Genomic DNA, 16,145 nt, shown 5'->3' with positions numbered 1-16,145 from the left:
TGTTAAATTAATTTTTTTTAAGTTTTTTTTTTTAAAAAACACTAACCCAGGACCGAACTTGGGTCCCATGAATGCTATGCCAGTGCCTTATCCACTATACTACTCGTGTCTCAGCGGCAGTGACAAATTATTAGTATATAAACTATACTGAAAGTTGGAGGGCTGTTTTTTGGCAATTGATTGGTTATTGCTCTTTAATATTTTCATAAATAAACATTCTTAATAATACCATTATAATTAATCTCAACACAATTTTTTACCCCTTCCCTTCCCCTTGTTAGTTTTAGTATTGGTGAAAAATATTCAGGAATTCCTGGTAATACCTTGTTTTCATTTGTATAAAATTGGATAATTAATATCCAATTTAATTTATTTCTTATACTGTTAGTCCTATAATAAAAAATACTACATTAAAGCTGGTTCTTATTTTTTCTCAAAAGGTTCTTAAAAAGTAATTATAAAGGGCTTATATTTTACAATAAAATTACTGTATGCACTCTGTAAAACAATTTAGATGTTGTACTAGTTTTACTTAGAGACTAACTAAGATTTTCCTAATCAGGTTTTTAAAACATTCAACTTTATGACGAATTGTAAGATCTGAATGCTTGAAAATCTAGAATATCTTTCAATAGATTGTGTTCTTACTCTTGATTTAGACCATTCTGTGGGCTTATATGTCTTAACTCATGAAATTGATATCTATGCATGTACTGGTATATGCTGTTAAGGCTGTAAATGATAGCAATTGTAAATTGCCTGTGAAAGAAAATAACTTTTACTCTACAACAAAACATTTAAAGCTTGTTTTGCACTTAATATAATTTCATTCTTTTGGCTTCTCATCTCATTTACATCATTCAAATGATCTTGATGAGAGATTTTATTTGCATTGGAGGATATGTGAGTAATTCGCTTCTCATTGATTTGATACTGCAACAGAAAAGAAATTTATAATGTTAAAAGGTGTTCAGTTTCATCACATCAGTAATATTTTAAATAAACAAAATAATTTCAATCCATATAATTTTTTATTCTAAAGCATTATTTAAGTTGGTATTTGCCATGGATGATAGTACTGATATTGCTAAAAATGCTGTGGGGAAAAAGAATATAAGTTCCTAATTTTTAAAAAATTTTGAGAGAAAGAAAGTAAAAGGAAATATCAAATGTGACTCACTTAAAAAATAATGTTCACTTACCAAAATAGCATGCAGATTATCTTGCTATTTTTCTTTATAAGAGTATTGAAACAAAGATTGCCAATTATCTTTTTCATTTTATTTTTCTTCATTGTTTGTTGCTGTTTTCTAGTTAAGTATTATTGATGCTATTTTAAATGAATCAGACAACAAAATTGACATCCAAAAGCATTAGTTCAATTATAATGATAAATTATGTACTTATTTTTTTAATTCCATTTTTTCTTCAAAATTTATTTGTAAAAATAAAAATTCACTTATCAGTTTTATCTCTAATAAAGTATTGTTTAAAATCTGTTTTTAATGAGTATTTTTTCTTATTCTATAAATACGCTTATTTTCCAGAGTGAGCCCATAAAAGATCGACAAGAGAGACTTCAAGAGATTAGTAAAGGTTGCCAAAGGAACAAAGAGGCGAAAAGTAATCTTCCTCCTCAAGATGCCCAGCTGTCTTTTCTGTTTAACGGGATCTTCTCCCATGTGCTTCCTACCACTGTCTCCAGAGACATTTCACCAAAAGGTGATTCCCCACCAAAGGCACGAAAAGGACGCTTTCAAGTTTCAGTGGTTGTTCAGGACAATTTGACTTCAGCGGCCAAATCACCGAGCGATGTTGCTCGTTCCATGTCATTAGACACTAGTTACCTTTCTTTTGGGACTCATGACCTAGTTGGACAGATGACAAAGGACAATGCTTCAGATAGATCCAGAAGGCAATCTGTTAATATTCCTAACAGTCTTCATTTGGAGCCACTCAAAATTGATACATCCAATGATCTGATGGATAAGTCAGTTAAAAATAATCAATCTGATAGTCTTGTTATGGACCGTGTGAAATGGTTGGAAGGATTGGAAACAGCCAATGAAGAAATGTGTACTACCTGCTCATGTAAGGATTCAGAAAACTCTGAAGTTTTCCTGTCAAATGACGAGATCAGGGCTAATTTGTCTAAAAAAGGTCTTACCCTCTCCCTCAATGAAATCACTGGAGATGTTCCAGAAATAGAGCCCAAAGTTAGACGTTCAAGCTCCCCAACCATCTCAAGTGCACCTATTGTATGCAGGAAAACTCATCGTATCAAGTGCTGCAAAGAACTTGAAGGGCTTGATTTGCGCACTACTGTGCCACTTTCACCTACAAGGTTACATGAAAGCTTTGGTGAGTGGTTTAAGTTTTTTTTTTTATTTTCTATTATTATTAGCTCTTTTGTGATAGTTTTTTTTATCACTATATGAGTAAGATCAACATCATCAAGAAATAATGCATAGCTATTTAATAATAAATTTTCAGGAAATTGTTTTGCATAAAAAAAGTAATTTTATTACTTCAAAGTTTAGAAATCTGCTTGTGTTTTGCATAAAGTTTGCATGTATGAATTCAAAGCCACTTTTAGGACCTAACCATGTACTTTAAAAAAGCTTACAGATCATAGATTCAACTATGCATAACTGATATGCAATTACTCCTCTATTTAATATATTGCATTAAGACAGATGCTTTTTTTAAGCTTGCCTAATAGTAATAATATTAGAATACTAATTATAGAAAGCAAAATTGAGATTTTTTTTTTTTTTTTTTTTTTTGTTAATTGGAAGTGGAACTGGAGGGCAGAGAGAGAGTCCAGATTACTATTGTTTATACATACAGTCTATCAAAAAAAATATTGGGACACACTACAAGTTCATAGGTTTTTATCATAATATTTTACTTAAATGTACAGATAAAACCAAAACGGAGAAATGAATATTATTTTGATATATACTAATCATAATAGTTCAAACAAAACTCGCATTGATGTAATTATTGTTATAATTGAAAATGAAGAAATCAAGTAAAAAAGACATGCTCAAAAAAGTATTGGGACACTTCCCAATAAAATAAGAAAAATAATGCAAACTTAAAAATTAATGTCTTGTTGGGCCGTCCTTGCTGATTATGACCTCTCATATTCTATTTGGCTTGAATTGAACCAGTATTTTGCAAACAGATCCATCGATTTTGGCCTACTCTTTACCAAATGTTTTCTTAAATCTTGCTAGTTAGAAATTTGATATTCATACAATTTTTGCTGCAAATAATCCCACTAGGCTCAGTGAGATTAAAATCTGAACTTTGTGCAGGAGTCTTAATAATACCAGGGACCCACAACTTTCAAATGTTATCAGCAAGTTTGAAGGTATTACTTTGATTTAGTTTAAATCTTGAAATTAATGTACAATTTATGTCTTGAGATTCCCATCTTGATCACATTTTTGCTTTAAATTTTGCTTGAAAATGTCAAAATAGACATATTTATTCATTGTATCATCAATAAAATGCAAGTTCCTAACACCAGTGCTTACCATACAACCTCCGACTATTTGATTACCATATACATATTTGATAGTAGGTCATAAATTTTTAATATGCATTGCTGTATTTGGTTTCCTCCAAATCTTATGCTTGCCATCCGATCCGAAAAGGTTATATTTGTTTTCATCAATAAAAATTACATTTTTCTGAAATTCTTTTCACTGCTTTACATATTTTAGCAAATGCCAGCCTAGCTTGTTGATTTGCTTTGCTGATGTAAGGCTTTCTTTGAGGTACTCTGCCGTGATATTTATGTTTTCTTAAAACATTTCGTACAATTTCAAGATTTACCGATTTTCCGAACTTAATTTTAAATTGCAGAGTCAATTTTACTGCACTAGTTTTTGGATTAAAATGTACTTGTTTTACAATTCACCTCTCTTCAAATTCATTAAATGTCCTTAGACGGCTTGATCTTTCCTTGTTTTCAATATTATTTGTTTTCTTGAACCTGTGAATAATGTTAAAAATAATAGACATTCAGTTTCAAGATATGTCCTATGCAGCAAACTGATTTTCCGTTTTTCCAATGACTTATTACATTATTTCACTCATCAGTTGATATATCTTTGTTTCTCACGATTTTTTTTTCTATAAGAAATCTCATCTGTTGAAATTTTTATACTTAAAATTATAGTTTGAAAACAAAGTAGTAAATTCAATTCTATTGATGTGCTATATGTTTGTTGAATTTCTTGTCTCAAAAGTGTCCAAATACTTTTTTACTCCTATTTGTTTTTGAATTATATTTTTAAAGCTAGATCAAATTATAATTTTAAAATACCAGTAGAATTTTCCTTACAAATTATACACCAAATGCTAAAATATTTCTTGATTCATTTTGTTTTTATTTTAATGTGATAAATAGTTTTATAAATAGCTTTGTAGTTATTCATGCCAAGTTTCCCAATACTTTTTTGAGTGACCTTATATATATATATATATAAATAATAAATTGTATTTTTTTAAATAAAGGTAGGATTTTTTTTTCTTACTATAGTTGAAGAAATTTTATTTTATGTTGACTGATTCTCAGCTTTTGAATATTAATGCACATAACTTTTTGATATAAATGTATTAATAATCTGCTGCCATAAAGAGCCAAACACAAAAAGTACAAATGAATATAATGGAAGTTGTACAAAAACATATAATGAATCAAATTTTGTAAAGTTTGAGGTGATCATCCATAAAAAATACATACAGGAATTTTAATAGCAAAATTATTGAAAGATTTACCAAAATAGTCTAATTCTAGCATTAGTGAGACATAATCTATACTTATAATAAAGCTCCGTGTGTGTGTGTGTGCTTGCTTGCTTGCGTGCGTGTTGGCACCCTACAGGCCAGGCCATTTAACTTACAGCTACCAAATTTAGTACATGTATACTTGGAGGTCGGAAATGTGCACCTGCGGGCCCTTTTTTTTAAAATTTTTTATTTAGAATTTTAATTATTAATTAAAAACTAACTTTCCCACCTAAAAAAATTTCATTTTCCCAAATGAGTAAGGCTTCAGTTTCCCCCCCCCCCCACGTTAATGAGGCTGGGCTTAACATTTTTTGACCGATTATTTCAAACGATTCTGTTTATTTTCCTAATCTTTGATACGTTTAAAATTAAACATTGTTAATTAATCTTTCAGATTCATTGAATCTTTCAGATCAAATTATTCTTCTTCTTCCACATCAAATTATTCTTCAAATATCTTCAGATCTAATTATTGAATCTTTCAGATTCATTCTGAAGTACTTTTGATTTAAAATAAAACAGTATAAAGGAAATTAAAATTTTCTAATCTGCATAGCGGTACTGCAACAGGCGTAGAAAAATTCACGCATATGTGTTACCGTAACGGGCGTTGAAAATTCACACATGCGCATTGTTGACAAATATTTTCAACAAATGCGGTCTTGATTTAAATTATCTTTAGGTTAGTTGTATGCTTTTGTGTATACTTATAGTTTTAAGTACGTCGTTTTTTTAAGTAGTTTCTTTAACCTGTTTGCGACCAATTATTTTAAACAATTCTGTTTATTTTCTTAGTATTTGATGCATTTAAAATTAAACATTGTTAATTAATCGGTCTGACCATGATGAATCTGAGAAAATTTTGTTGACAAATTCTTGAGATATTTCATAAATCAAGAAAGATATTCTTTAGTGCCCATAAGGTTTAAATGCTCAGTGTCTCTGTTTTCAGTAATCATATTATTAAAAAAAGCTTTGTTTCAGTAAAAAAATACTATTATATTAATTGCAGATTAATCATTTCCACTTTAATTTAAAGCATAAATTTTATGGGAGCTAACAGAAAATTAGAGAGATACATATTACGTTATAACTGAAGGCTTTTATAATATTATGAGTAAATTATATGACTATCAAAATTTGAAGTTTTAAAATATTTTGATGAAGCTATTAGAGAAAATTTTGTTGACAAATTCTTGAGATATTTCATAAATCAAGAAAGATATTCTTTAGTGCCCATAAGGTTTAAATGCTCAGTGTCACTGTTTTCAGTAATCATATTATTAAAAAAAGCTTTGTTTCAGTAAAAAAATACTATTATATTAATTGCAGATTAATCATTTCCACTTTAATTTAAAGCATAAATTTTACGAGAGCTAACAGAAAATTAGAGAGATACATATTACGTTATAACTGAAGGCTTTTATAATATTATGAGTAAATTATATGACTATCAAAATTTGAAGTTTTAAAATATTTTGATGAAGCTATTATAGTAAGAATTACATAAAATATTTAATTATTAAAAGTGTAACGACATTAAGATTGGCGAACTGGCTGGTTGCCAAAGGCGGCTAGTTTGAAATAAAATTAATAGTGGAAGAAATTAAATTGAGAGGAAATGAAAATATGAAAAGCTCAATTTGCTTAGAAAAAAGAATAATTATCTTACTGAGATTTCTTCTTCATCTAATTATTGAAGCTGCATTTTTTTTTTAAAGAAAAATATTATTTTCTTTGTAACATTTTCATTGATTTAGTAAAAGTATTTTGCATTATTACTATTAGTTTGAATTCTTCAAAAGTGTATTTTAATTTGATAATGCATGAGTCAAATGTTGATCTTGCAGATTTCCCTGAAACTCAAGTCACTGAAGTTCCATTAAACAGTCAGATGAATATGAAGTCCTCTCATGCCGTGTATATGGTCCACTAGATGTATGAAATTATTTCTTAAATATTTTATGGAACTGTTGAGAAAGTTCAGATATTTATGTGAAAGTTTATGGACTTGTAAAAGAATGTATATTTATGCATTGCCCTCTTGCATTATCCACACTATACTATTGTGTATATGATTATTTCCTCATTTATTATATTCATTAAGTTTGCAAAATATAATTTCTGAATATTTAATTCTTGTTGTTAAATTGATCAACTTTCCCATATTTATATATACACGTTTACTTTTGCATCTGATGCGATGGTGATAGCAGTATTGCTGGGCCTGTTTTTCTCATTTTATATTAATGTTAATGCAATGTTAATGTTAGGTGATACTTAAAATGAAGACTTTATTTTATGATTGTTGTAGCTTTCAAAGATTAATTTGTATGTTTTGTGATAGGAAATTGCATTTTTTGGTCAAATATTTCCATATCAACTGAAGAAGATTACTTCCTTTCTCAATTTCCCAATGAGCTTTTATTGTTATAGGATCCAGAGGTTTTCAGTTTCTCTCACCAGTATGCAGAATTTTATTATGAATTTTCTCTTCTCAATATGAAGTATGATAATTTTAAGTTCTTAAAATACAAGCTGAATGGGGCATTTCCAGATCAAGTTACTTAAAATTAATTAAAAATTATTAAATTGTTTGCAAATTACTAAATTTGAATTTTTTTTAATATAAAAAGTAACAATTTGTTTAAGTATTCAATATTTCCTTTTCTTGATTAGTTGGAATTTTTATGTGCCAAAAAAAACTTCTGTCCTCTATTTCAAATATTATTAGTTTTATTTAATTTTTTATTTATCTGGCTATGTAATTTTTGGGCTTTTTGTCTGCATAAGTCAGAAGAAGACTGAGAGAAATATAAAATATATGTTATATTTTGCTATTCTAGCTTAAGATTCTAACTATATGTTTTCTTGAGCCAATGGCTATTATCTTCTAATTTTAAAAATCAAAAGTAGGTTGATTTTTAAATATAAGAAGAACTAGGAGTCCTTACTTTGCTTTTTGGCATTAGATATTGTTTTTCTATCTTATAAATCATTCTGTGCATTTAAGTCATGTGTGATGGTGAATTTTTTTATATAAAATCTTTCCTTTGTTAGCAGAATGTATGTTAATTTTATTCAAATATGTCTTAATTTCTGCTGCATGGTTACACCAATGAACTATGTCTTTTAGAGAGAAATGAAAATATTTGACTAACATAATAGAATTTGTATAATTTTAATACATTGTAAATTTTTTAACTATTTTCACTATAATGTAAAATTTAAATTTTTGTTATGATGTGTTTCAATGTAATTTGGAAACCTCTGGTTCACGTACATAAAACAAGCTTTTGAATTTAGCATTTATGCTTATTCCAGTCATATCAGCCAGTATTAGATTAATCATTCTTTCCTCTTAGAAAACAATTATGTGTGTTTTTATAAATGTAACAAATTTTCAATAATTTTGTTCTGAATAAAATTTTGACAACTGTAACTGGCAGCTTATTAGGGATCCCACAATTGTATAAAGGAGAATTCATTGTCATGTGTCTACATGAATATATATGAGCTGTTTTGTTATTTTTTTACAATTATTATTGTATTTTATAATAATTGTATAATATTATCATTTCATGAATATAATGTGATCAAATAATGCTTAAAATATTGCTGGAATTTCAATGCATTGATTTGGTTTATATTTTTTGTACGTAAGGAAATTTATGTTGAGTATATAATCAAATTTTAAATCATTATAAGGATTAATTTCCTGAACATTTCCTTAATTAACATATCTTTAATTCAAAAATAAGAGTCTTTTTGGAATGTGCAATTAGTTGAAAATTATGTGTGTTTATATAATTGAATAATGTTTATTTGTATATAAAAAACATTTATGTTTGTTTATATCTTTAGTAAATTATTTTGACTTCTGATTAATTTATATGGATGTAGAAATATTTATAATATCAAGGTTGTGATATTTCCAAGTCATTTATATAATATATATATATCCTTAAGATTAAGCCTAAATAATTGTTTTAAAATTCTTTTTGTGGAAAGCAATTTTTATTATTCTAGCAATTATCCAGCAATTTTTATGTCATTATTAATCATGAAATAATAATATTTCAAAATTTTATGAAAATTGTTCCATTTATAATTATTTTAATTTTTTATATATATATATATATTTTAGATTGCAATTTGAAAGAAATTTCTAATCTACGCTTAATGTATGGTTTTTGATTCTAGAAGCAAAAAACTGCTTCACTTTTTCTAATAATAAAGATCAGAGTGTATGTGTTTGTGTTGGTGCACAGACCATTTAACATAGAGCTGCCAAATTTGTTATATACTTTGGGAGACAGAAATCTTCACCACTGAGTGTTTTTTTTTTTTCTGTTAACATTTTTATTAATTAAAAAGTACCTGAAATTCTGGTGTGTCTCTATAATAACTTCGAAAATATTGCATGAAAATGAATTTTTTTTAAAAAATTATTTTTTCTCCAATTTCCAACAGTAATATTGTTGCCCTGAAGTTCAAACTGTTTTCATTATTTCATATCTGATTTGCAGGATTTTTTTCCCAATATTGAAAGTTAAAGAAAAAGGATTCTGTTTAATATTTGTGTAGTTTACAAGACAAATAAAATAGCTAATTTACTATGTCGTGAAATTTAAAAGATAGCTGAATTAAATATTTATATCTCTAATGCTGCTGTGATGTTATTGAACTGGTTCTATTAGAAAGGTGCATGTACACAATAAATAAAATGTAAGTAAAACAAATGAAATGACATGATCTTAATATCAGATAATTGAGCAAAATGATGGACATGATATTATATCTAAACTATTTGTTTGAAATCATATGTAAGCAATATTTCCAGCAATAAGTTAGTTGTCCGAGGTGACTAGTTTTAAATAACTGAAAGATTTGTTGTTTTCCTTAACCATTTTCTTCAATTGAATTGCTCTTCTAATTTTCCTCCAGTACTAATTGATCAATTTTTAAAATGTAGGGGACTAAAAAAGAAAAGGGAGTAAAACTGTCTGCAAGCAGATTTGAGAAGACAAATTAATTCCATTTGGGAGAAAGTGTGATCTTTTGGGGATAAAACTGTCAAAAAATATTTCAACTCTTGGTTTTGTTTCAGAACTACAAATATTTAAATTTATCATGACTTTTTTATTACTTTTTTTTTACTTATTTTTTTTATTATTATTATTATGTTAAGCATCTTCATATCTTCTTTCTAATCATTTTCAAATGTTCTAAACTCCAGTTTTTTTTAAAGCTGTTTCTTAAATTCAGAAGTCGGTTATTAATGTATTCATAAATCATAACCTGTTAATGTGATGTGTCAACTCAGGTTGTCCACAACATCTGACCATGGTTTGGAATTGAGGTCCATTCCTAATAAACCTTGGAGTTGCTTTAAAATGGGATGTTAATATAACTAAACTAAATATTTCATTATATCATTCTCTATATGCTATTTGATTTTTTAAAAAATTAATCAAATATCTTAACATCTTACGTACTTTATTATATTCTTTAAGTTAAGCTGAAAATAATAATTATACAATTGTTTTGAAAAATTTGTATACCTATGTAACATCATTTCTATAATGAAAATTTCATCAAATGAAAAAAGAATATTAGTTAGAGGAATTTTTCATTTGGTACTTATCATTAATTGCTTTTTTGTAATAGGAGGAATTCCAAGTAAGAATATGTGTTTTTTAAATTGATATTTCATTTTCAGATGTAATTTATTAAAATATAATTCTGCTATATGATCTACTGCTATAGATTTATTACTTAATTTTATTTCTCATATTTTTATTTGGTCACACTTTTTCAACTCTGTTCAATCATACTTTTTTAGATTGCAATGACCCTCCTGAAGATAGTGGTATTTGAAATATATTGTTAAATTGGAATTGACTGAAATTATGCAAATCTGTTTTTAAGTTGTTGCATTTTAGAGTAAAATCAAAATTTAATTTTATTTTCAGTAAAAAAATCTATCATATTATTATAAACTTGAAAAGAAGAAAGCCCATATTTCATTTATGTTGTTTAACAAATTGATGTGAAACAAAAACTATAATTGTTGGTTTATTATATGTAAATAATGTTTTGAAAGAAATGGCAGAATTTTTTTAACATTAGGAGTTCTATATTTTAAAGCCCTGAATTTAGCATTTACTCATTTGAAATTGCAAAACTTTGTATGTATTTGAGCTTATTTAATTTGAAAAATATCAATTTGCATCCAAAAATTGGGTATTGCCATTTGGGAAACATTTAACATGAAGACTGCCCCTTGCATTCCCAAAAATTGCTTATTCTTTTAAAGAGCATTTTCCTAGGATGATTCGGAATTTCAGTTATAATATACAATAATTAACCTCTGGGTAATGAACAGCAATTCAATACTTTTTTCATAGACTGTCCGTACTAACCAATGATCGGAGAAAAAAATATCTGTTGGTATTGGATCTATACCACTCTCAAGGAAAAAGAGATACTTTGTTTAAATCATTAATTTTTTTGTCATGTTTCTTACTTTCTGACAAGTTTTGAAACATGACTGTAAGAATGTGTGGCTGGCTTTTCATCCTTTTAGTGTGCTGTTACAAACAATTTTTGGAACAACATTTTTAAAAATTTACTTTTCTTAAATGTATATTGCTGTTCTGTATATGATAAATTAGTGCTTTTGTATCTTGTATGAATGATTGCATAATATTTTTTTTTTCTCATTTTCCTTTAAATTTGGATTCAGTACACTGAATTATTATTAATTGAGATATTATTTTTCAGTTACTTTTTATTTTCAAAATAGCTACATAAATATGCTTTTATAATTTTTCTGTTTTCATTTTTATATTTGATTTTGTATGACATATTTTTATTTGCTCAACTTCTCAAAAGTAAGGTTGTTTTCCATTCCTTAATTCTTTTCTCAGTCTATTTTGTCATAAATATTTTAACAAATTTTAATAATCTTCTTTGGAAATTTAATTTTTTAATGTTCTTTTGATTATATTAATATAATGTTCCTTTAAAATGCTGGCAAGGCAGATCATAATACTGTGTTATGTTGTTAATATTATATGCTAATATAAACAGTGCTGTAGAACATTCATATGTACATTCAGAAGCTTATAATGTGTGTGCTAGTATTTAGATAAGGAGTAAACATATCACACATATTAACTCCTTTTCTTTGAGTATATTCATTGCTCAACATCGCATTCCACCTCAAATTCTGTAGAGTTCCTTCTAACTTATTAAACCAAATAACTGTTGTTGTTTTTTTTATGTGCTTCTGTATCATGAATTAGTTTTGTTGAAGGTTAGTTACAATGATGACTACATCATCCCTATACAATAATGATGTAGTGTAAGCTGTATGTGCATGTAATGCATTTCAAATTTATATTGTAAACAACTTTACTGTAAATATTTATTACTGCCAAAAAGCATTCTTTAAATCTTATCTGATATTCTAAAACCATTTTTTGTTAGTTTCTTATAATCTGAAATGCTTTATTGAAATCATTGTATAGGGATAGAGATTGAAATAATTTTTGGTGTTTAAAAATGCCCCAAGAATTTTTTTATTTATTTAAAACATTTTTATATGTCTAATAGAAATGTAATACATAAATAAGAAATGAAAAATAATTTTCCCTTAATGTAGATTGTAATTTTATGAGCTTTTTAAAAATGAAATTATTGGCTACTCATTCTTAAAAAGAAATAATAAAAGTAAATGCAACTCATGAAATTCCATTTAATGATATATCTTTTTTAAAAGCTATTTGTCTAATCATTGAATAACTAACTATAAGTGATAATAAATAATGTAAATAAAACTGTTACTGGATCTTATTAAATAGGCAGATCAATTCTGTTTTTGCTGCATTGACTTGGATATCTGTGCTGCAGTCAGTAATTAAAAATAAGGGATTTCCAATACAAATGTGAGATGTAAATAAATATTGTATTTTTTTTCTCATAACATGAAGAGGTATCAATAATATGATGATGTATTGAAGAACTATAAAACTTTTCTTTATTTTTAATACTAAATTTTTTTAAATTTTCACAGTAGATTTATCCGAAATGCTCAAGTAATCTTTATATATTCTTCCAATCATTTTCCTGTTTTGTAATTATAAAGTATTATTTATTTGTATATTCTTAATTAATTTAGTATTATGGTGATTAATAGAATTTCTAAAGTAGTTATAGAAAGTTAATAATTTAATATCTATCTGTGATGAAGACAAGAGCTATTCATAATTGATCAAAGATTTGTGATGAACAGATGTCAGAGTTAGAGGTGCTTTCACATAATTCTCTAAAAGCTGCAGCTATAGTTCATGATTGAATTTGATAATGGCCTAATTGAATTTAGATAAAAGTTAATTTCAAGGATTTTTTAATTATATTTGTTGTTGCCTTTACATATTTATATATGATCTGTAGTTCATAAACATTTTTCCCCCTCTTTTCGAAGTTAAAAAAAAAATTCTGTCTGTTAGGTGCTTTTTTAATGTGTGTGAATTTTCACTTTTTAATAAATATTGAAAACAAAGTAGAAAGGAACTTGTGTTTTAAATGTAGTAAGGGAAAGTAAAAACCATTGGAATGAAAACATATATTTATACTGATTTAAGATTTAGTCTGACATGAATTGATTTTTTTTTAGGGTTATCAGATTTAAGAGTGACTTTTTTATGCAATTTTAAAATTTGCTTTACTTTTTTTTTACACTAAAAGTGTATGCATTACAAATAAAATATAAAATTTAATTCTGTTTTGACATATGTGACAGCTGGTTTATTATTATCAAATGAAATTTATTTATTTGAAATCAGCTTTGCTTCATAGTTTTCATTATTATTCTAAATGACCAATACAAATTCAATGCTTAAATTTTCATTGATTTATTTTATATATTTGAGTTTTTCCTTTTGATCAGTGTACAATATAATTTTTATAATTTATTTGTATAAAAGATTATGCAAATTTTGACCATTGTATTGGGGTTTTAAACTTTTGTTTTCTTACTTTACTGAAATAACTAATGATTTAGTATGTTAATAACTAGTATGCAGATACCAAAGACATTCATATGTGATTTTTATTATTATTATCAATATAGAATTTTACATGTAATTCACTTTTTCAAGTTTTTATGTGCAAACACAATATTTATATAAATAAAGAAAAATCACTTTCTACTAATTACAACTATATAAAAATAATCTTATCGCAATTTGAGGGTTTTTGTTTGTTTATAAATTCTGAAATTGAGATTGTCCTTTTCACCAATAGATTTTTTTTTTTTTTCTTTTGAAGTTGTGTTCAGATACAGTTTTGCAATTAGTTAAAGATTGCTCCATTTAGCAGCATTACCTCAAATCGCCCATTTAAATGCTATCAACAGAAGCATGGATGTTGATTGCATTCATTTAAAAGAAAAAAGTAGTTTTTAATTATGAGTTGCAGTGGCATCAGAATCATTTATAGTTATTGAATATTCACTTTTTGTGTGTGTGCGTGCTACATGCAGTGAGATGTTGTGCCAAATATCATACTTACCATTTACAATAAGTAAAATCGTATTGCATTATCACTTTACATTTGCAAGCACAGCCAGTGTCTGCTCCACTTTTTTATTTTTACAGTTATCTTTAGTTTTAGGAAAATATCTATTAATTATTCATATGCATTCAGTTTAGTTCTTCAATCTAGGATCATAACTAATATAATCAGAAAAATTTTCTAAGCTAGTAGTTCTATTTAACCTTAAATCTATCCAAGGTTTAAAAAAAAATAATATTCTACTCTAAATCTTTAGAATGCAATATGAATAATTTTTCTGTTATATTTATAGAAGAGTTATTTGGTGATTTTCTATTTATTTATTTTCTAAGAATTTATGAAACTTCAATATTTTTTGTAAAGGCATATATTATTAAATCTATATTTTTTCCAACCTGCATGCTGGAATTTTAAGAATATGCTATTTATGAAACAATATTGCAAACTTTCTTTTTATGTGTAGCATCAAATTATATAACAAAAAAATTAAGGAAACTGCTCTGCTGTGTACATATTTTAAGTTGAAAACATTTACATTAATTAGCATAATTAGGAAGTAAATTATTACAATTGCAATCAAATTAATTATCATGAATATAAATTATCAATTTAACAATTAATGAGATCTATTTATTCTTCTGCCTTAAGTACTATTTATAGGAAACTTTTATATAACTTGTTTTTGCATTGTATAATTAAACAAATTACTTAAACATATTGTTTCTTAGAAGAATTTCTATAGATTCTTTCATAAACATCCTGTATTAAAACATTGAAATGTTTGCCATGAAAATGTACCTTTGATATTTTGCAGTCATTTTTTGAATTTGATTTTTAATAATTTTTCTTTGAAAAATGCTCATTAGTAATGTATTATGTAGATATTTTCATATTTCTCTTAACCTGAAATAAAAGGAGGATTCTAGTCTATGAAGACTGCATTATAGAGTTCCTTTTTTATTATTTCTTGAAGAATGGTATAAAGTATATTTATTTTTGTGAAAGACTGAGGGTTGTTTGAAGTTTATTTATTGTTTAGATATAGATTATGCTGTGGTTTATACTTAATTTATTGTACACTTTTTTTAAGTTTCATGAACTTATAAGCATAATGTGCCCAGTATTAATCGCTAAATCCATCCTTAAATGCCTGTTAGTGTTAAAATGCCTGAGGAGTGAAACAATAAGAGTTTACAAGATATATTTTGTGTGGAAAGTGATTTTTTATGCCAGTTGATCTGCGATATAGTGCTTTGCCCCTTCCTGTTTGCCATCTATATCAGATTATTCTTGATTGTTGCACATTTTGTTTTTAACTTCCATCTTGTGTATATTTGTAACTAGTGTGTTAATTATTCAATAAAAAGTATTGTAGAGAATTGTTTTTTTATGCCTATTAATTATAATGACCTGGAATACATCTGATAATGCTTTTAAGATTTGATAATTAAAATTACTGGAAGTTTGCGTAAAATAATATTAAATGTTATATTTTAAAAAAGTCCTGTCACTTTATACACTTTTTTAATCAAATTCACATACACATATAAGATTTCTTTTTGTTGTATGCATTGACAATGTCTAGTCATAGATGTTTAAATAAAGAATTCCAGAAAATTGTTTCTCCTCTTTTATTTTCTTTTTTTTCCCTTACAAAATTTGCCATGTCTCATTTGTATTATATTTTGCTTTGTATTATATCTTCTCCTTTTTCTTTTTTTTTAATCTGAAACAATTTTTTTTTCTACATAGTTTAA

At 26.4% G+C, this 16,145-nt stretch overlaps 1 protein-coding gene across 4 annotated transcripts in view; it reads left to right on the top strand.

The window, feature by feature from the left end:
* The window catches only part of LOC129983652 (protein phosphatase 1 regulatory subunit 37-like), a 56,029-nt gene extending 40,262 nt beyond the window's left edge, over positions 1-15,767 (top strand). For all 4 annotated transcript variants that reach the window (XM_056093212.1, XM_056093214.1, XM_056093215.1 and 1 more), the window contains 2 exons: positions 1,548-2,361; positions 6,657-15,767. In XM_056093212.1, the coding sequence (XP_055949187.1) occupies positions 1,548-2,361; positions 6,657-6,742 (900 nt within the window). In that variant the 3' untranslated portion in view covers positions 6,743-15,767. The remainder of the gene's footprint in view (positions 1-1,547; positions 2,362-6,656) is intronic.
* Positions 15,768-16,145: the final 378 nt, after the last annotated feature.

Source organism: Argiope bruennichi, chromosome 9, assembly GCF_947563725.1.
Source record: "Argiope bruennichi chromosome 9, qqArgBrue1.1, whole genome shotgun sequence".
NCBI lineage: Eukaryota > Metazoa > Arthropoda > Arachnida > Araneae > Araneidae > Argiope > Argiope bruennichi.
This window is presented reverse-complemented; position numbering and strand designations above follow the sequence as displayed.